Source organism: Littorina saxatilis, linkage group LG13, assembly GCF_037325665.1.
Source record: "Littorina saxatilis isolate snail1 linkage group LG13, US_GU_Lsax_2.0, whole genome shotgun sequence".
Classification (NCBI taxonomy): Eukaryota; Metazoa; Mollusca; class Gastropoda; order Littorinimorpha; family Littorinidae; genus Littorina; species Littorina saxatilis.
In genome coordinates, this window is record NC_090257.1 from 5786522 (window position 1) to 5809619 (window position 23098).

The 23098-nt window shown below is 42.9% G+C and overlaps 1 protein-coding gene across 1 annotated transcript in view; it reads left to right on the plus strand.

Annotated features, from left to right (window-relative positions):
- LOC138945959 (uncharacterized) overlaps positions 1-23098 on the plus strand; it is a 45847-nt gene that overhangs the window by 19070 nt on the left and 3679 nt on the right. The window contains exons 4-9 of the mRNA XM_070317497.1: positions 9877-10043; positions 12216-12466; positions 13675-13909; positions 14448-14640; positions 19051-19329; positions 21018-21206. Coding sequence (XP_070173598.1) covers positions 9877-10043; positions 12216-12466; positions 13675-13909; positions 14448-14640; positions 19051-19329; positions 21018-21206 — 1314 coding nt within the window. The remainder of the gene's footprint in view (positions 1-9876; positions 10044-12215; positions 12467-13674; positions 13910-14447; positions 14641-19050; positions 19330-21017; positions 21207-23098) is intronic.

The window sequence follows — 23098 nt, forward strand, 5'->3', positions numbered from 1 at the left end:
GGGCTGAGATAATCTGCAGTGCGTCGTCGGTCCTGCTGAAGTTACATAGGTGAGCGCCAGGCCTGCGCAGAGTGGGAATGTTTTGTCTACTTGATTGAGCAGATAACACAAGTGTCAGACTCGAACATGAATTCAGCAGTAAAATCCCACTCAGCAGATGAAGCAGCCAGGCTGTTGACATCGCGGTATATATCAAGGTGGAAGGTTGCTCCTATCCCAGGTAAAACCCGGGACAGAGCTGTGGTCATTTGACAAGGTAAGGAAGGTATACCTCTGACCAGGACCAAACCGAAGTGCCCCTACTATATATAGCCTGGTGTTTCTTCATGACAGGTGGATTTTGGTCAAGTTTATAGACCAAAGAGACCTGTGGTAACACTGATGAGATGACAATTTTTGAGTCCCAGTCCGGCAACAAGCGTACCGGCCTGCATTGCAGCAGACCCTTAATGTCCAGTACCTTTATTGCAAGGGATTCGCGTGGAAATTGCTTCGCTTTGAAGGTACTGGTGCATTTGATTTTATTAGTTTTTCGTGTTGATTTGAATTTGTTTCATGTTTTTGTTTGTTATCCCCGTCCATGCTCCAATGCTTGTGTTTTGTTGTAATATTTTTAAAACCCGGATTCGTTTAATTATATTGCTTTACTTACTCCGTTGAGGATCGTTTAGTCTTTGACGTCCTTCCTTCTTTCCTTGTAACCAGTTGGTCGCTATCAGTATCACTGTAGGTTCGATCCCCACGTTCGGCAACTTTGTACCTGCAGACTCTCTTCGGTGTCCGAACACCCCCGTGTGCACACTTGCGCACGAAAAAGATCCCAAGTTCACAGCGAAAGTCTCAGGGCTGGGAAAACACGAAGACACGCATGCAGCATCTCTCGTCTCTGATTATCATGATCGTATTTCGATACTTTGACGAGACAAACCCAATGTTGGTTTGTCGAAGAAGACAGCCACAGCGGGCTTGTTCGAGTCAAAGTATAACACCATATCTTCAGCGTATTACCAATACCTGTCCCAATATAGACCAACTGGTCTTAGAGGACGTTAAACCCTAATAGTCAGTCGATTACAACTGTGCATACGAGGTCAACTGAAGGGTCATTGAAGAAACCGTTGAAGGCATTGTCCTTCTTTCTTTCTTTATTTGGTGTTTTACGTCGTTTTCAACCATTCAAGGTTATATGTGACTCTCCACCACGAAATGAGTCGCATGTCACCTCGCGCGGTTCTGCGCTAGACTTGATATAAGTCCGGAGAGTGTTATGGTAACAGCGTGAGGGTCACCTTACTCACAGGCTTATAACTCAAACAGTTTTCGCTCTTTTCTAAAACGGGTTTCACCACTGGATAGAGCATAAAAAACTCTTTAGGAAAATGTAAAAATATAAAAATCATGCAAAGGTGACATGTGACTCATGCCGTGGTGGAGGGTCACATATCGCGACGGGCATTGTCCTTCCCATGGCAACAGTTTGGCTGTCTCGGATCTGGCCATGCTTTTATCTGGGATAAGACCATCGTTCCATGTGGACACATACTAAAGATCAACATCCTGACTGCTTTATGTCTGGGATAAGACCATCGTTCCATGTGGACACATACTAAAGATCAACATCCTGACTGCTTTTATCTGGGATAAGACCATCGTTCCATGTGGACACATACTAAAGATCAACATCCTGACTGCTTTTATCTGGGATAAGACCATCGTTCCATGTGGACACATACTAAAGATCACCATCCTGACTGCTTTATGTCTGGGATAAGACTATCGTTCCATGTGGACACATACTAAAGATCAACATCCTGACTGCTTTATGTCTGGGATAAGACCATCGTTCCATGTGGACACATACTAAAGATCAACATCCTGACTGCTTTATGTCTGGGATAAGACCATCGTTCCATGTGGACACATACTAAAGATCAACATCCTGACTGCTTTTATCTGGGATAAGACCATCGTTCCATGTGGACACATACTAAAGATCAACATCCTGACTGCTTTTATCTGGGATAAGACCACCGTTCCATGTGGACACATACTAAAGATCAACATCCTGACTGCTTTATGTCTGGGATAAGACCATCGTTCCATGTGGACACATACTAAAGATCAACATCCTGACTGCTTTATGTCTGGGATAAGACCATCGTTCCATGTGGACACATACTAAAGATCAACATCCTGACTGCTTTTATCTGGGATAAGACCATCGTTCCATGTGGACACATACTAAAGATCAACATCCTGACTGCTTTATGTCTGGGATAAGACCATCGTTCCATGTGGACACATACTAAAGATCAACATCCTGACTGCTTTATGTCTGGGATAAGACCATCGTTCCATGTGGACACATACTAAAGATCAACATCCTGACTGCTTTATGTCTGGGATAAGACCATCGTTCCATGTGGACACATACTAAAGATCAACATCCTGACTGCTTTATGTCTGGGATAAGACCATCGTTCCATGTGGACACATACTAAAGATCAACATCCTGACTGCTTTATGTCTGGGAGAAGACCATCGTTCCATGTGGACACATACTAAAGATCAACATCCTGACTGCTTTTATCTGGGATAAGACCATCGTTCCATGTGGACACATACTAAAGATCAACATCCTGACTGCTTTATGCCTGGGATAAGACCATCGTTCCATGTGGACACATACTAAAGATCAACATCCTGACTGCTTTATGTCTGGGATAAGACCATCGTTCCATGTGGACACATACTAAAGATCAACATCCTGACTGCTTTATGTCTGGGATAAGACCATCGTTCCATGTGGACACATACTAAAGATCAACATCCTGACTGCTTTATGTCTGGGATAAGACCATCGTTCCATGTGGACACATACTAAAGATCAACATCCTGACTGCTTTATGTCTGGGATAAGACCATCGTTCCACGTGGACACATACTAAAGATCAACATCCTGACTGCTTTATGTCTGGGATAAGACCATCGTTCCATGTGGACACATACTAAAGATCAACATCCTGACTGCTTTATGCCTGGGATAAGACCATCGTTCCATGTGGACACATACTAAAGATCAACATCCTGACTGCTTTATGTCTGGGATAAGACCATCGTTCCATGTGGACACATACTAAAGATCAACATCCTGACTGCTTTATGTCTGGGATAAGACCATCGTTCCATGTGGACACATACTAAAGATCAACATCCTGACTGCTTTATGTCTGGGATAAGACCATCGTTCCATGTGGACACATACTAAAGATCAACATCCTGACTGCTTTATGTCTGGGATTTTTTTCTTGAGTTCATTTTGCAAATTGACACTAGCGTCAGTAACAACAAAATCATCACACATTCCCACTCCGCACAAAAGGCACTCATGGTGTTGATCTGTGGTATGTGTCTAATTAGAAGAATAGTCTTAACGCAGATTTAAAAAAACAAAACCCGCCTGATTCGATCTAAGGTGAGAGCCGACTCGTTTACACGAGAAGGAATGGGCCTTTAATCTAACTAATCAACACAAATCCCAAATATCCTTAAACCGTCTTTGCTCTTTCAACCTTGCATGCCGGAACAATGACTTAATGCTTCTTGTTTCGGAGACTAAGAAGGCAGGCCCATAGCGATAGGCAATCACACTCGGACTTAAGCGATATTGACTCAGTAGTTGTATAGGAACACAACTGCAACAGTAACCCCTAAACGTATTCCAAACGCACACGCTGACAAAACATTGCAGTTAAGCCGATGCCACAACAAATAGTTGTTCAGTCGCCAGCTTGTCCGCAAAGGGGTCTAAAACCTTGCGCGCAAAATGAAGTACAGAATCGCTCAACTTTCAAATAGGAATTCACAATCACTTGAGACATTGGCATTGAAACGTTCTCCTGGAGGGGTGGACCCCTTGAGGTGGAGAGGACTGAAGTTCGTCGGAGGAAACACAAGATGCAGACGACACCGTAAATAGGTCGCAAAACTGTTTAGCTTAAAGGCACAGTACGCCTCCCGTAAACCATCACAGATACTGTCAGGCTTTTACACACAGTACACACACCCTTTCATGTACACACTCACCGCTTTTGAACATCCTAGGTGCCCTACGTAAAGAGCGAGCAATTTTCAAAGAATTAATTTTGCGGATTGTCTGATAACAAAATCGGACGGTGCGTGTTGGTGCTAGACCTAACTTTTAAAATCTAAATAATAAATTGACAGCTAGCTTGTTACACAAACATTCTTAAATCATAAAAGAATTCTTTTTTTCATCAAGACAAGATCAGTACAATTCGAAGTTTTGAAAGTTTGAAAAAAGAAAAGCCCGGAAGCAGGGTCACGCAAGGTCGTGGTTCTCGTAGCAGACGACGGTAATGCCTATCGCCAGTTCTTCCGAACAGTCAAAAGCCATCGCTAGAGTTCGTGTGAATCACAGCCGTTTGGTGCGTTTAGATTCAGAGGTACATAATAACGCGCTATTGCAGATAAACTTACAGCGAGTCGCATTGGAAATTACAAATTGACGACTACATTGTGAAAACAAGTCGCGTAAGGCGAAAATACAACATTTAGTCAAGCTGTCGAACTCACAGAATGAAACTGAACGCACTGCAATTTTTCAGCAAGACCGTATACTCGTCAGTCCACCGCTCGTGGCAAAGGCAGTGAAATTGACAAGAAGAGCGGGGTAGTAGTTGCGTTGCGAAGGATAGCACGTTTTTCTGTACCTCTCTTCGTTTTAACTTTCTGAGCGTGTTTTTAATCCAAACATATCATATCTATATGTTTTTGGAATCAGGAACCGACAAGGAATAAGATGAAAGTGTTTTTAAATTGATTTCGAAAATTTAATTTTGATCATAATTTTTATATTTTTAATTTTCAGAGCTTGTTTTTAATCCAAATATAACATATTTATATGTTTTTGGAATCAGAAAATGATGAAGAATAAGATGAACGTAAATTTGGATCGTTTTATAAAACAATTCTTTTTTTTACAATTTTTAGATTTTTAATGACCAAAGTCATTAATTAATTTTTAAGCCACCAAGCTGAACTGCAATACCGAAGTCCGGCCTTTTTCGAAGATTGCTTGGCCAAATTTCAATCAATTTGATTGAAAAATGAGGGTGTGACAGTGCTGCCTCAACTTTTACAAAAAGCCGGATATGACGTCATCAAAGACATTTATCGAAAAAAAGAAAAACATGTCCGGGGATATCATTCCCAGGAACTCTCATGTAAAATTTCATAAAGATCGGTCCAGTAGTTTAGTCTGAATCGCTCTACACACACAGACAGACAGACAGACAGACAGACAGACAGACAGACAGACAGACACACACACACACACACAAACATACAAAACCACATGTACACACACACACACACACACACACACACACACATACACACACACACACACACACACACACACACATACACCACGACCCTCGTCTCGATTCCCCACTCTGCGTTAAAACATTTAGTCAAAACTTGACTAAATGTAAAAAGGAAACTGGATCACACGGGTTCACGATGGCTCACTCAAAAATACATTCATTGCTCGCTCTTTACGGAGGGCACCTTATAGATGTTCTCAAGCGGTGACTGTTTAAATGAAAGGGTGTTTGTACTGTGTGTAAAAGGCTGGCAGTATCTGTGATGGTTTACGGGAGGCTTACCCCTGTGCCTTTAAACAAACACTATCTGCGAACTATGAAAGCGGTGACATAGAAGAGCTTTATTCGTTTGCCAAATAGAATCGGGATATGGGTGAATCGGGGTTTTGGGGGGAGGGGGAGGGGGAGGGGGGACATGAGGAAAGGGAAGAAGATGGGGATGGGGTGGGCAGTGGTGAGTGGGAAATTGTCAGCCTGTCTGTCTGTCTGTCTGTCTGCCTGTCTGTCTGCCTGTCTGTCTGCCTGTCTGTCTGTCTGTCTGTCTGTCTGTCTGTCTGTCTGTCTGTCTGTCTGTCTGTCTGTCTGTCTTTTGTTTATCAAACTAAGCAATAACACGTACGTGGCACAGGAACACTCGGGTTAAACACCAAGTTAAGCTTACTTTGGCCTCGTTATCGGAATTCGTCGTGTACTATGGACAAGAAAAAAACCATGTTGATTCACCTGAATACATAAAATGGGGCTAAGGTATGGCTGTTGACACACGAAAAATGGGGGTAACTTTTGACCCGTGAAATTTCCTTGTCGGTCAAAACCTCTTTACCCCATTTCGGCCATAGGACGAGAAAACATCTACGGTTTGTCTAGTACAATGTACAGGGAGATAATGGACGAGCTGCAGCACTGCACTTTAAATATACTCGTACCTTTCTTTCCGAGTAGAAGATCTTGCAAACCAAGTGAGAAATTCAAGTTTTACGCCCTCACGGCAAAGCCATTAGGGGCATGTTCCCGGGTTTTAACCCGACTTTAGATGAGATACACAAGTGTATGCGTGTTTAGGAGGTATCATCCATCTGCACTTATGTCAGAATGACCGAGATCTTTGACGTGCCACTGTGGTGACACGGGGGTGGGACATGGATACCGTCTTGGGTCTGCACATAAAGTTGACCCGTGTCCGTCCCGGCCCGAATTCGAACAAGCGAGTGCTCTCTACCTGGGATCTTCTTCTTCTTCTTCTTCTTCTTCTGCGTTCGTGGGCTGAAACTCCCACGTACACTCGTGTTTTTTGCACGAGTGGAATTTTACGTGTATGACCGTTTTTTACCCCGCCATTTAGGCAGCCATACGCCGTTTTCGGAGGAAGCATGCTGGGTATTTTCGTGTTTCTATAACCCACCGAACTCTGACATGGATTACAGGATCTGTTTCGTGCGCACTTGGTATTGTGCTTGCGTGTACACACGGGGGTGTTTGGATACCGAGGAGAGTCTGCACACAAAGTTGACTCTGAGAAATAAATCTCTCGCCGAACGTGGGGACGAAATCACGCTGACAGCGGCCACCTGGATACAAATCCAGCGCGCTACCGACTGAGCTACATCCCCGCCCGCACCTGGGATCGAATCCGGGCCGGTGTAACACGAAATTTTTACTCCACGAAAAATTTACTCCGGAGTAAATATTTCGTACGAAATTCTTACTCCGAGTACACTTTTCGTACGAGAAAAGAACTCCCCAAGGCACGAAAAAATTACTCCCTCCACGAAATTTTTACTCCCCATTTTTACATTTAGTCAAGTTTTGACTAAATGTTTTAACATAGAGGGGGGAATCGAGACGAGGGTCGTGGTGTATGTGTGTCTGTCTGTCTGTGTGTGTGTGTAGAGCGATTCAGACTAAACTACTGGACCGATCTTTATGAAATTTGACATGAGAGTTCCTGGGTATGATATCCTCAGACGTTTTTTTCTTTTTTTTGATAAATGTCTTTGATGACGTCATATCCGGCTTTTCGTGAAAGTTGAGGCGGCACTGTCACGCTCTCATTTTTCAACCAAATTGGTTGAAATTTTGGTCAAGTAATCTCCGACGAAGCCCGGACTTCGGTATTGCATTTCAGCTTGGTGGCTTAAAAATTAATTAATGACTTTGGTCATTAAAAATCTGAAAACTGTAAAAAAAATATTTATTTTATAAAACGATCCAAATTTACGTTAATCTTATTCCCCATCATTTTCTGATTCCAAAAACATATAAATATGTTATATGTGGATTAAAAACAAGCTCTGAAAATTAAAAATATAAAAATTATGATCAAAATTAAATTTTCGAAATCAATTTAAAAACACTTTCATCTTATTCCTTGTCGGTTCCTGATTCCAAAAACATATAGATATGATATGTTTGGATTGAAAACACGCTCAGAAAGTTAAAACGAAGAGAGGTACAAAAAAGCGTGCTAACCTTCTCAGCGCAACTACTAAACCGCTCTTCTTGTCAATTCCACTGCCTATGCCGTGAGCGGTGGACTGACGATGAGCACTACGAGTGTACGGTCTTGCTGCGTTGCATTGCGTTCAGTTTCATTCTGTGAGTTCGACAGCTACTTGACTAAATGTTGTATTTTCGCCTTACGCGACTTGTTTTCTTCTGTTCTTAACCCTGACATTTTCGCTGTGAGCTTGGGATACTAACATACTCATGTCTGCATCGGGGGTGTTCGGGTACCGAAGAGTGTCGGTACCTGTCCCAATAAATAAAGGCCAAATGGTCTGAGTGGACGTTTACACTCCGATAGTCAAGTAAAACAACACCCCTTGTCTATGTGATGTAATGTAATGTAAAAGCCTATACATGTTTAAAAAAAAAAGAATAAAAAAGAGAGAATAAAAAAAAAATAATAAAACACACCACAGACTTGTCCAGGTTTTCACATTGGACAACAGCATTCTTACGCTAAGGTACATACCCGTCTTGGCAGCCTGGCTACTTTCTGTGCTCAGTGAGATTGTTTTAATGAATTATTTGTTTCTTAGAAGCTACTTGTTTCAATCTGCAAAATTAATTTAGTAAAAGATTCCAATATTGTGCACAGGAAACAGTCAGGGTGTTGCTTTTTGGTATGCGTCTAAATGGAGGATGGTCTGATAACATGCCATACAGCTCAGATCTGAGTTAGTGAGACATAAGACATAAGACATACGATTTCATTTTCAACCACGTGCTTTACACAGGAATATATCTTGGTTTGAGTTCATTCAATACATAGTATTTTAGTCAAGCAGTATGTAAGAAATGTTAAGTCCTTTGTACTGGAAACTTGCATTCTCCCAGTAAGGTAATACATTGTACTACGTTGCAAGCCCCTGGAGCAAAGTTTTGATTAGTGCTTTTGTGAACAAGAAACAATTGACAAGTGGCTCTATCCCATCTCCCCCTTTTCCTCGTCGCGATATAGCCTTCGTGGTTGAAAACGACGTTAAACACCAAATAAAGAAAGAAAGAATACATAATACATTCAAACACACAACAACCAAACAGAGTGCTAACAGAACTGCACACACTGTACTAAACTGTTTTCACTGGAAGCACTGTGCCTTTAACGATATCTTAATTCCTTCCTGTCTCAACAAAAGTAAGCACACAGGGTAAACACTAGTGTTCATTTGAATGCCAGTGTTTACCATGTGTGGAACTGTTGCGGGTAGAACTTTGTACAGTATCGCACTGTTTTCAAAACTGGTTAGGCCAACAACAAAAAATAGTCTGTTTACGGTAACCCGACCCACCCTATTTTTTTCGCGCGACCTTAGACTTTTTTTTGGCATTTGGGAAAAAAAAAAAGAAAAAAAAATAACGTAAAAATATGGTTTTTGGGAGAGAGAAAAAAAAAAATCCCGACCTACCGACCCTATTTTTTTGGCCTATGTTACCGTAAACAGACCTTTTTTTTGGGGGCCTTACAGAAAGTGTGTTCAAAGGTAGAACACTTCAACTTAGGGTCTTGACTAAGAGATAAACTGATTGGTTGATTGATTGATTGATTGAGTTTACACTTTGCAGGCGTGAGAGGGGGGGGGGGTCAGGTGGAGGTGCAGGTGTACAGTTGATTGCTTAATCGATCTTATGACAGCGATTAACTAATAAACTAACCGATTGATTGATTGATTGGTTGATCGACTGATTGATTGACTGTACACCTTGCAGGTGTGTAAGGGGGGGGGGGGGGTCAGGTGAAGGTGAAGGTGAAGGTGTAACATTGGTCGCCTACTCATCCGATTGATTGATTGGTTGATTGGTTGGTTGATGAATTGATGCATTGATTGATTGATTTTACATCTTGCAGGTGTGTGAGGGAGATCATGTGGAGGTGAAGGTGTAACATTGATCGCTTATTCAACCGATTGATTGATTACTTGATTGATTACTTGATTGATTGATTGATTGACTGTATACCTTGCAGGTGTGTGAGGGGGATCAGCTGGAGGTGAAGGTGTACAACAAGCTTGAGGGGGGAGAGGGGACGTCCATTCACTGGCACGGCCTGCACCAGAGAGACTCGCCTTATATGGACGGCGTTTCCATGGTAACGCAGTGTCCCATTCCAGCCCACACCCACTTTACGTACCGGTAAGGGCATCTGACATTAGAGGATTTCTGGAAATAAATCTGTTGAGTTTACAGTTACGGGTTGTGAAAGAGTTGTTTTCTCTTGGAAACATTGAGGCAAGCTGTCCTACGTGACATTATAGGCCATCATTGGTGATCACGTGTGGTGACTCGCCCTTCGCTGGTGATTGGTCTTCTTCTTCTTCTGCCTTCCCGTCGCCATGCTAGACTGTCAAGGTCAAGGTTGTTGATGTGATCAAGTCTGCAGTTCGCCGCAGGGACTCCGCTGGGCCCACAGTTTCTGCTTCTGGTCCACCATCTCTGGCTAGAATTCGCTTCTCAGGTCCGCAAGGGATGGACGCGGCATGTCTGGACTGAGGACATCTTCTGGGGTCTGCGTGCCTGTTCCACACAGACAGTCGTCTATGTGGGGGAAATTCATTCTGTAGATGTGGACTAGGAGCCGACAGTGACCAGTTCGGAGCCTGAAGATAACCTGTTGTGCTTTTGTAAGGCGTTCGATGTCATCATCTTCTGAGTGGATGCCGAGACGGTTCTTCCACTGGGTGTGAAAACAGCTCTTCAGAATGGACTTTAATTCATGGTAGGAGACTAGGTGGTCGGTCTGGTTCAAGCTGCTGCCTACTTTAGAGAGTCTGTCTGCCTCTTCATTTCTATACACTCCGCAGTGAGAGGCTTCTCGGTGCAGGACTGTGATTGTTTTGGCTCTGAGTTGTTGGATTGTTTGTTTGTTTGCTTAACGCCCAGCCGACCACGAAGGGCCATATCAGGGCGGTACTGCTTTGACATATAACGTGCGCCACACACAAGACAGAAGTCGCAGCACAGGCTTCATGTCTCACCCAGTCACATTATTCTGACACCGGACCAACCAGTCCCAGCACTAACCCCATAATGCCAGACGCCTGGCGGAGCAGCCACTAGATTGCCAATTTTAAAGTCTTAGGTATGACCCGGCCGGGGTTCGAACCCACGACCTCCCGATCACGGGGCGGACGCCTTACCACTAGGCCAACCTTACCACTAGGCCAACCTTACCACTAGGCCAACCTTACCACTAGGCCAACCTTACCACTAGGCCAACCTTACCACTAGGCCAACCTTACCCACTAGGCCAACCTTACCACTAGGCCAACCTTACCACTAGGCCAACCGTGCCACTAGGCCAACCTTACCACTAGGCCAACCTTACCACTAGGCCAACCTTACCACTAGGCCAACCTTACCACTAGGCCAACCTTACCACTAGGCCAACCTTACCACTAGGCCAACCTTACCACTAGGCCAACCTTACCACTAGGCCAACCTTACCACTAGGCCAACCTTACCACTAGGCCAACCTTACCACTAGGCCAACCTTACCACTAGGCCAACCTTACCACTAGGCCAACCTTACCACTAGGCCAACCTTACCACTAGGCCAACCTTACCACTAGGCCAACCTTACCACTAGGCCAACCTTACCACTAGGCCAACCTTACCACTAGGCCAACCGTGCCGGTCTGCGTTGTTGGAGCTCTCTTCTGATGTCTTGCAGCAGTTGGCTTCTGTTGTTGTTTCCTTGCAGGCTCTGAATCAGAAAGCTGCAGTCCGTCAAGAAAACAGCTGACCGCGGAATGTTCTCTCGGATTGGTTGAGGGTGCTGGCTACTTCGAGGAGAGCACAGACTTCGGCCCTGAAGTTGGTGGAGAGCTGCCCAGTTGGGTTGCGTTTGGTGAGGCAGCTTCTGTCGGGCAAACGAGTGTACACGAATAAATAAATAGAAATAGTTATTGCGAAACTGGTCAGATATTTACAGTTCATTGCCATAAAAGCACTTTACATAGGTACTTAACACTTTCTACCCCACCAATGTTGACCAAAGTTTTTTAAGCCGAGACCAGCTGTGCTGCAGCAGGTCACTCAGAATTGTAGTAACGGTGTAGTAATTGTGTATCAACACGCTGGAATGCAGGCGTTAGATGGACGTTACAGGAAGCGACTGACGCCAACAGACTGAGCGGATATACCCGTACCAGGTCAGATAGGGCCATATGAGTGGGTACGGGTATATCCGTACCTGGGAGACAATGAGTTAAATACTCTGAATAAAAACTCCTCAGGACCACCGTTCAGTCAATACAGATTTTTAGTACATCGCTCACAACTTGTTTACGTATCCTTTTACTCCAGGTTCAACGCTAGCACACCGGGTACTCATTTCTGGCATGCACACACGGGCCTCCAGCGAACGGATGGCGTGTTCGGTCCCTTCATCATTCGCCAGACTCCCGCTCACGAGGTGCATGCTGGGAGCTACGACTTTGACCTTCCCGAACATTCCATGATTGTCAACGATTGGCTGGTGCAAATGGTGGCTGCGCGATTCGCACACAAGCATCACGGGATGGGTGACAATAAACCTCGCGCCATGCTGGTAAATGGTAAATGCGTTAATATGTATGGTTTACACACCGCAGGTAGACTGATGATGCTAATTAGATAGAGAGAGGGGGGGGGAGAGATAGAGAGAGAGAGAGAGAGAGAGAGAGAGAGAGAGAGCGAGAGAGAGAGAGAGAGAGAGAGATTTGTAATTGTCTGCATCTGCATCTACGTACGCATGTGTGTGTGTGTGTGTGTGTGTGTGTGTGTGTGTGTGTGTGTGTGTGTGTGTGTGTGTGTTTGTTTGTGTGTGTGTGTGTGTATGTGTGTGTGCGTGCGTTCGTGTGTGCGTGCGTGCGTGCGTGCGTGCGTGTGCATGTGCTTCATTTTGTGTAAATGGTATGATCAAAGGAGCTAAGTACAAAGCGTTGCATTCTGGCAGGTGACCACAAGAACAATGCTTGCATGAGTTGCATGATCTATGCTAGTCCTTCTATGGTAAAGACAGAATAATGGAGGGGGAGGGGGGATATTTGGCGCACTGAGTGTTCTGTACTGGTTTAGAAATGCGGTGACTATTTTTGCAAATCAAAATCTTCATGGTACGTATGACTCCACCTGGTAGAAATGTATAACCTTCGGCTCCTTGCAAGAATCAAACAAACTTCGGCTCCTTGCAAGAATCAAACAAACTTCGGCTCCTTGCAAGAATCAAACAAACTTCGGCTCCTTGCAAGAATCAAACAAACTTCAGCTCTTCGAAAGACTTTTTTCAGTTGTACAATTGTTTGCTTTTTCACCAAAAAAATTCTGTTTCTGCAAAATGCCGCTCTGCACAAAAATACTTTGCTTGTACAATGTCAGATCTTCAAAAGAAAGTGTCTGTATAAACTTTATCTCGCCCAGAGAATACGTTCTGTTTGAATAAACTTGCACTCCTTACAAGAATCTGATACCTTTGTACACACGTCACAACCCTGAACAAGATTGTTGTTTGTTTGTATAAGAATCAGCTCTGCACAACATTTTTTTATGTTTGTGAAAGCTTTGGTTCCTTATACGAATTTGTTCTTAGTGCACAATCTTCAACTCGCACAATATTTTCTTTTCTTTTCTTTGTTGTTGTACTTCCTCAGAAGAATAGGTTCTCTGTACAATATTCTCAGAGCTCTGCTTCTCTCAACCGTTCTTTACACACACTTATCTAAGCACTACTTATCACAACTGTTGTCTCCACAATATTCTCACACAATGTGTTCCTTTTGTACAGGCAAAGGCAAACTGGATCCTGTGACCAACAAGGCGGGACAGGAAGCTTTCACTCCACGAGAAGAGTTCACCGTGCAGCCCAATGGCCGCTACCGATTCCGCGTCATGAGCAACGGCATCCTCAACTGTCCAATCAAAATCTCCATCGATAATCACATGATCAGCATCATCGCGACGGACGGCACACCCGTGGAGCCAATGCAGGTCGATTCGTTCAACATTTTTGCCGGGGAAAGGTGAGCTAACAGTTGAAAATACAGGTATAGATCATTCAGCAACCGTGGCTACTTTCAGGGCTCCCCACGGACGCCCCTCCTAGTGCGTCCCGGGACCCCCACTTTTAATTTTTAGAGGGTCCATGGACCCCCTTAGCAGAGTTTTAGAGGGTCCCAAGAGTCCCGGGTCCCCAAACCCCCTATTTACATATAACGCATTGTGATCGCGAATAATGTGATATGAATTTGTTTTTTTTTATTACCAGAATATTCGAGGAGGACACTTCAACTATACCAAGTCAAATGCAACAAACACGAAAACTCTGTTCCCGCGTGAAAATGGGATAATTTGTGTTTACACTTTGACTTAGCTGACGACTAAAGTCTGAAAAGAGTATACGGAACGCACGAAATTGAGTGCGTCCCGGGACCCGCTCTTTGTAGGTTTAGTGCGTCCCGGGAACCCCCTTCATGAATTTCTAGTACGTGATTTCGGCTTCTAGTGCGTATGGGACGCAGGGACGCGCTGTATTTAGATAACCTGCATGTTTTGCTCCAGGTACGATTTCATCCTGACCGCTGATCAGCCTGTGAACAACTACTGGATCAAGGTTAGGGGTCTTGCGGACTGTGACGAAAAGTTCAAGCACGCAAAGACCAACGCCATCTTGCGATACCAGGGGGCGCCACTCGAGCAACCAACACAGCCTCCTCATGGGCCGCCCATCAGAAATCATGGTGCAAGTGAAATGGTGAGCATCAAATGCGGGGGGAAAAACCCGGAGTTTTATGGTATTGCTGACTGGTGGTTCATTTGTTTGAAATATATTTCATTCCGGAAGAGTTGTTTAAAGTCCCACTCCGTCTTGTGAAAACAGTTCACCTCACTGTCTCAGATCTGGTCAGGCTTTTTCATGGGATAAGACCATCCCTCATCCCCCCGCGGGTTAGGGGGAAGGATTTACCCCTCCCTGGTCCCCCCGCGGGTTAGGGGGAAGAATTTACCCGATGCTCCCCAGCATGTCGTAAGAGGCGACTAACGGATTCTGTTTCTCCTTTTACCCTTGTTAAGTGTTTCTGGTATAGAATATAGTCAATGTTTGTAAAGATTTAAGTCAAGCAGTATGTAAGAAATGTTAAGTCCTTTGTACTGGAAACTTGCATTCTCCCAGTAAGGTCATATATTGTACTACGTTGCAAGCCCCTGGAGCAATTTTTTTATTAGTGCTTTTGTGAACAAGAAACAATTAACAAGTGGCTCTATCCCATCTCCCCCCTTTCCCCGTCGCGATATAACCTTGAACGGTTGAAAACGAAGTTAAACACCAAATAAAGAAAGAAAGAAAGAACAGCCCTCAGCTTAGTCACATACCAACAATTAATAGCCTCCGTGCTTTCCCCCTCTCTCTCTCTCTCTATTTCTCTCTCTTTTTCTCTCTCTTTCCTAAATCATTCTTTTAGTATGCGTGTTTTATGTATGTATGTGGCGATGTGAACTGTGATGTAATGTATAATGTGTTGTAAAAAGAAAATTAAAAAAAAAGAAAAAAGAATAATAAAAAAAAAATAATAAAAAAATAGCCTCTGTGCTGTTTATGCACAGCGGTATATTTTTTTTAAAGAAATAATTTCGGAATTTAATTTATCACAACATTACAACACATCACAGCAAGCAGTCAGGCAGTTGAATTTTGTGAATGTGACCAAGTGGAGGGATTATTTAAGTTATTGAGACATCCCAGTGCACTAAGGGATTTATAGAGCAAATCGAGAAAATTCATTATTGAACGAATTGCTCTATAAATCCCTTAGTGCACTGGGATTGTTTCAATAACGATATTGTCAGTACCGCCAGAGAAAAAAGAAGATTCAAAACGCACATTTTGCAACGCGCATTTGGATAGGCGTAACTGTGCGGTCAGGTTTGTGTCACTGGATCTACTTTTGTGTGGGCTGTCTCAAGTGTGTCGTGCTTTCGTCACACGCAAACTCTTGTTTTAATTTCTGTTGGTAAATTCCAGTGTAGCGTTAAGCTAAAAAGTGATGATCTTTCATAGAGACCTCATTTAAACTCGGAGAAAGGACTGTGCTCTTAATTATTTGCGATTCGAAACCTTCATCGAGCTTCGACAGATTGACTGTGCAGAGTTTTGCCCCTTGCCAAGGTCGACGGAAAGAACATTTTCAAAATAAATGTGGCATGTTTCTCGTGTGGTATCTTCACTCATCGGGGAGTCTGGTACTAAATATGAACGGTAAGAATGCTCTGAACCCTACACGTATTATATCCCCATCGTTTTATCGTTCACATTTGCCCAACATGTTAATTTGCTGAGCGGGATTTATGTCGTCTGCTACTGCACTGAGTCTCATTTCAAAAACAACTTTGCTCGTCACGTTGCACTGAGTCTGCACGCATGAGGCAGGCTGGTAATAAGTCTTATATATGGTAAGAACGTTCTAAACCCTACACGTTTTCGATTCCGATTGTTCTTGCCTTGAAATAATAATTCGGAAAACATTCATTTACTGAACAGATGCAGTCGTATTTCAGTGTAGTCTGCTACGTGCTGATCTAGCTGCTACCGTCTCTGCTGCTACGTTATCGGAATAACACTTGTGTTTTCTGTTAGCTGCTGGGAATTGTATACTAACTCATCATTTGGTAATGTGGACAATAAACTACATGCCACTAACATGGCATAATTATGAGAGGAATCTTCGCAAGTCGAAACTGAAAAATTAGACACAGCGGGTTCTATTTGTAGATCAGTGGCAACTGTGGCACAGGCACATGCAATCTGTCAGAAAAAAAACATCTTCTGCTTTAATTGAGAAGCAGGAAATTTATGGTCTTAATCATTGGTATCGTGGAGAATAATATCATATTATAAGCTACATGTCATTAATTAATTCTGAGGATGAGAGTACACTCTCGCTTAAGCAAAGGGCGGAAGAATACGCTCTGTGGGAAAGTTAGCGCACTCCAAGAGTGCGCTAACAGTTTTAGCGCATCGCCATTAACGAATCAACTGGTTCACATCAGTCATGTGACACCAGTACTTTTCACAGAGCGTATTCTTACGCCCTTTGCCAAAGCAAGACTGTACTCTCATCCTCAGAATTAATTAATGACATGTAGCTTATATTCTCCACTTTACCAAAAAATAACCATACATTTTATGCGGCTCAAAGCACAAGTTTTTTTTCTGACAGATCGCAGGCGCCTGTGCCACAGTGAATCCCACTGATCTAAAAATAGAAGCGGCTGTGTCTCTTCCACAATGGTCTCTTCTCGTTTTCACTTGCAAAGATTCTTCTCATATGCCGTGTTAGTGGCATGTATCTTATTAACCACATTACCAAATGATGAGTTAGTATAAAATTCCCAGCGGCAAACAGAAAACACAAGTGTTATTCCGATAACGTACCAGCTAGACCAGCATTTGAAAGTCGACTCTGTTATAGTAGACTACACTTAAATACGACTGCATCAGTTCAGTAAATGAATGGTTTCTGAATTATCATTTCAGGGCAACAACAATCGGAATCGAAAACGTGTAGGGTTAAGAACGTTCTTACCATATGTAAAACTTATTACAAGCCTGCCTCATGCGTGCAGACGAGCAATTTTTGTTTTTGAAATGAGAATGCAGTTCATTGGTTCGATTGCCCTAGCCGCCTAGCAGACGACATAAACCCCGCAGCAAATTAACATGTTGGGCAAATGTGAACAAACAAACGATGGGGATATAATACGTGTAGAGTTCAGAGCATTCTTACCGTTCATATATAGTACCAGACTCCCCGATGAGTGAAGATACAACACGAGAAACATACTTTGAAAATGTGCTAACCGTGGCCTTGGAGTCAATTCAAGGGGCCGGGGCAACACTTTCCACAGTCAATCTGTCAAGTCAAGTCAATATTTATTTAAAAAAAACCCAGGGTTACATGAATAAAATAAATAAAAATTGCAATAAACACGACAAAAAATATATATGTCGAAGCTCGATGAAGGTTTCGAATCGCAAATAACTAACAGCACAGTCCTTTCTCCGAGTTTAAATGAGGTCTGTATGAAAGATCATCACTTTTTAGCTTAACGCTACTCTGGAATTTACCAACAGAAATTAAAACAAGAGTTTGCGTGTGACGAAAGCACGACACACTTGAGACAGACCACACAAAAGTAGATCTGACACAAACCTGACCACACAGTTACGCCTATCCAAATGCGCGCAGCAAAATGTGCGTTTTGAATCTTCTTTGTTTCTCTGGCGGTACTGACAATATCGTTATTGAAACAATCCCAGTGCACTAAGGGATTTATAGAGCAAATCTCGAAAAATAATTATTGAACTCAGCGCTATGCGCTTCGTTCAATAATGAATTTTCTCGATTTGCTCTATAAATCCCTTAGTGCACTGGGATGTCTCAATAACTTAAATTATGAAATAACTATTCTTTTAAAGTTGTATTTTTAGAATTAACCACATGACTGCCACAATACGTATCAGTTACATACTTTGCTCATTTTTACGCTGACAAGGGAAACAACCGCTTTATATTACCCTTTGAATTGTAGCACGATGATTGCCTCCCTTAGAGACAATTCTCTCAGTTTTGGTCTTGTTGTTATACTTCGTATGTTCTGGTTCTTTTTAATTGATTTTGATTTGTTTTTACTGAATTCGTCTGGCAGTCAACGGGATGATGACTTAAACATTTTGCCTTCTGCTTGAAAAAGAGAGCACAAAAATGTGTTTGTAATGCAGCCTTAGCTCAGGAGAAAGAACGTAAATTTGTACAATTACGTTTCTTCTATCTTAAAAGGTTTAGATGCAAATGAGTGTGTGCACGCATTGTGTTACTGTATAGAATCCTTCTTTGGCAATGGTGGTGACTTTCGATTTTGTTTGCTTGGTTATGGTTTTTGATTTAGTTCGTAGGGGTGGAAGGGGGTGTGGTGGTGTGTGTGTGTGTGTGTGTGGGGGGGGGGGGGGGGGGGGCTGGGAGCGAGGTGGTTTAAGGGTTGTGCCTAGCATGAAACATTGGTGTATCCAGAATGTTTCACGGACTCTGAAGTACTGGAATGACAATGAATATAATGCGAAACACGAACAATACACACGTCATCAAATACGTCACTCTTTCCACAGACATTAAACCCCTTTAACCATCGAGGAAACAAGCATCTTCTCCCGGTGACGAAACTGACGTCATTGGCACCGAATGACGTCACGCTGACGCAAGAAGTACCGGACAAGCGTTTCTACATCGGGATGGATTTTTACTATGTAGACAACCCGCGGTTCCACAACCCACGTTTCTACCCCACAGCAGGCAGCAAGATTCTTCAGGACTCGCCTCAGATGAATCACATCTCCTTGCTGCTCCCTTCCTCGCCCCCTTTGTCGCAACCAGGCGATGTGCCGCAGGTAATTGGTTTAAACCGTACTTTTGCTCTTGCCGTCTAAACCTTTGACTGTTACAACGCTAGATACATTTAACAATACAAATAAATAACAGAAAAGAGATAGAAAAATCATTACAAGACATAAATAAATCATACCCCCCCCCCCCAATATTTGTTTAATTAAACAAATAAATTAAATGAAAACAATATAATAAAAAAAAAAACAGTACAACCAAAAAAATATCTCAAAGACTTAAACTGTCTCCAGGGAAGGCAATCAGCTTGCTGCGACCGGCACGGTTGGCCTAGTGGTAAGGCGTCCGCCCCGTGACCGGGAGGTCGTGGGTTCGAACCCCGGCCGGGTCATACCTAAGACTTTAAAATTGGCAATCTAGTGGCTGCTCCGCCTGGCGTCTAGCATTATGGGGTTAGTGCTAGGACTGGTTGGTCCGGTGTCAGAATAATGTGACTGGGTGAGACATGAAGCCTGTGCTGCGACTTCTGTCTTGTGCGTGGCGCACGTTATGTCAAAGCAGCACCGCCCTGATATGGCCCTTCGTGGTCGGCTGGGCGTTAAGCAAACAAACAAACGAACAAAAGCTTGCTGCGAAGCAAAGGGAAATTTACAGCTGTTCTCTCCCTTTGCTGTGTATTGATTCTTGATGATGTCATACGTGATACGTAGTATGGCACTCAACTGCATATTATTATCACGTCGAGAGTTCAAATAATACTAATTATGAACAACCTCATTAGAAGCTTCGCCGAATCATGACCACAGCTGCAATGATGCAGCTTCTGCTGATGATGCTAAAGAAGAAAATAATGACGATGATGACGGAATCGGAACGATGCAGCACCATATTTGAATAGTTGTTAACCCTGTCTTAATTACCACTTATTTCTTAAAAAAAAAATTGTTACTAGAGTTCCTTCCCTTTATATGTTTCCTTCAAGCTTTTAACGCGTTAACGCCTTCTTGGTTCTGTGCTGCTTTGAGCGTATCATCAACTCATGTCCCTAACAGTTTTGCTTTTTGTTTTCCTTTGTATGTGTTTGTTCGTGGTCCCGAAGAAGCCCCCAGATGTTTGTTTGCTTAACGCCCAGCCGACCACGAAGGGCCATATCAGGGCGGTGCTGCTTTGACATATAACGTGCGCCACACACAAGACAGAAGTCGCAGCACAGGCTTCATGTCTCACCCAGTCACATTATTCTGACACCGGACCAACCAGTCCTAGCACTAACCCCATAATGCCAGACGCCAGGCGGAGCAGCCACTAGATTGCCAATTTTAAAGTCTTAGGTATGACCCGGCCGGGGTTCGAACCCACGACCTCCCGATCACGGGGCGGACGCCTTACCACTAGGCCAACCGTGCCGGTGCCCCCAGATGTGAAAATGTGACTTTGTCTTTGTGTGTGCTATCCTTGTTTTGTTGAGTGCAGATTTCTTTTGTTTTTCATCTATTTCTACACTTGTGATGTTTTTCCTTTGCTTTGCAGTTAGTTTACTGCAACGAGGACACAACTGCACAGCGGAGTACTGCGAGTGTGTGCACCGTCTGTCACTGACTATGATATGTATACAATCTAGTTGTTGCTTTGCATTCAGTTCATTGCAAAAAGGGGACAGTGGGATGTGTCTTCACCGTACGTCAGCAATAATCATGATTATAATGACAATCATAATCCAATCTTTGCTTTGCAGTCAGTTTACTGCAACGAGGACAACGTTGGAAAGAACTGCACAGCGGAGTACTGCGAGTGTGTGCACAAACTGCACGTGAACCTCGGGGACGTGGTGGAGGCGGTTCTGGTGGATGAGGGCGTGCCCTGGGATGCCAGTCACCCCACTCATTTGCATGGCCACGCCTTCCGCGTCGTCGCTATGGACAGGGTAAAAAAGACCTTGTATATCACGACTCTTTTAGTTTCCTGTTTTCTATGGTTAGGGGGATAACGCTTTATGTATTGATTAGGCATTGCAATAGGATTTCCCTTCTTTGAGCTATGTGATGTCAGAGACCGACTTAAACTCATATTTAGGCGGTTAGTCGAGACTACAACAAGTCACGTAAGGCGAAATTACTACATTTAGTCAAGCTGTGGAACTCACATAATGAAACTGAACGCACTGCATTTTTATATTTAGTCAAGTTTTGACTAAATATTTTAACATCGAGGGGGAATCGAAACGAGGGTCGTGGTGTATGTGCGTGCGTGTGTGTGTGCGTGTGTGTGTGTGTGTGTCTGTGTGTGTGTGTAGAGCGATTCAGACTAAACTACTGGACCGATCTTTATGAAATTTGACATGAGAGTTCCTGGGTATGAAATCCCCGAACGTTTTTTTCATTTTTTTGATAAATGTCTTTGATGACGTCATATCCGGCTTTTCGTGAAAGTTGAGGCGGCACTGTCACGCCCTCATTTTTCAATCAAATTGGTTCAAATTTTGGTCAAGTAATCTTCGACGAAGCCCGGGGTTCGGTATTGCATTTCAGCTTGGTGGCTTAAAAATTAATTAATGACTTTGGTCATTAAAAATCGGAAAATTGTAAAAAAAAATAAAAATTTATAAAACGATCCAAATGTACGTTTATCTTATTCTCCATTATTTGCTGATTCCAAAAACATATAAATATGTTATATTCGGATTAAAAACAAGCTCTGAAAATTAAATATATAAAAATTATTATCAAAATTAAATTGTCCAAATCAATTTAAAAACACTTTCATCTTATTCCTTGTCGGTTCCTGATTCCAAAAACATATAGATATGATATGTTTGGATTAAAAACACGCTCAGAAAGTTAAAACAAAGAGAGGTACAGAAAAGCGTGCTATCCTTCTTAGCGCAACTACTACCCCGCTCTTCTTGTCAATTTCACTGCCTTTGCCATGAGCGGTGGACTGACGATGCTACGAGTATACAGTCTTGCTGAAAAATGGCATTGCGTTCAGTTTCATTCTGTGAGTTCGACAGCTACTTGACTAAATATTGTATTTTCGCCTTACGCGACTTGTTTATCAATGACCGTAGTCCGCCGCTCGTACAAAGGGCGGTGAAATTAACGACCCTGTTTAGCGCGGAATTGGTTGCGCTGTGCTGCATAGCACGCTTTTCTGTACCTCTCTTCGTTTGAATTTCTGAGCGTGTTTTTAATCCAAACATATCATATCTATATGTTTTATGGAATCAGGAACCGACAAGGAATAAGATGAAATTGTTTTTAAATCGAATTTGGAAATTTAATTTTAATCATAATTTTTATATTTTTAATTTTCAGAGCTTGTTTTTAATCCGAATATAACATATTTATATGTTTTTGGAATCAGGAAATAATGAAGAATAAGATGAACGTAAATTTGGATCGTTTTATAACAAATAATTTTAATTTAAATGTTCAGATTTTTAATGACCAAAGTCATTGATTAATTTTTAAGCCTCCAAGCTGAAAGGCAATACCAAAGTCCGGCCTTCGTCGAAGATTGCTTTGCCAAAATTTTAATCAATTTGATTGAAAAATGAGGGTGTGACAGTGCCGCCTCAACTTTTACAAAAAGCCGGATATGACGTCATCAAAGACATTTATCGAAAAAATGAAAAAACGTCCGGGGATATCATACCCAGGAACTCTAATGTAAAATTTCATAATGATCGGTCCAGTAGTTTACTCTGAATCGCTCTACACACACACACGCACAGACACACACACAGACACACACACAGACACACACACAGACACACACACACACACACACACACACACACACACACACACACACACA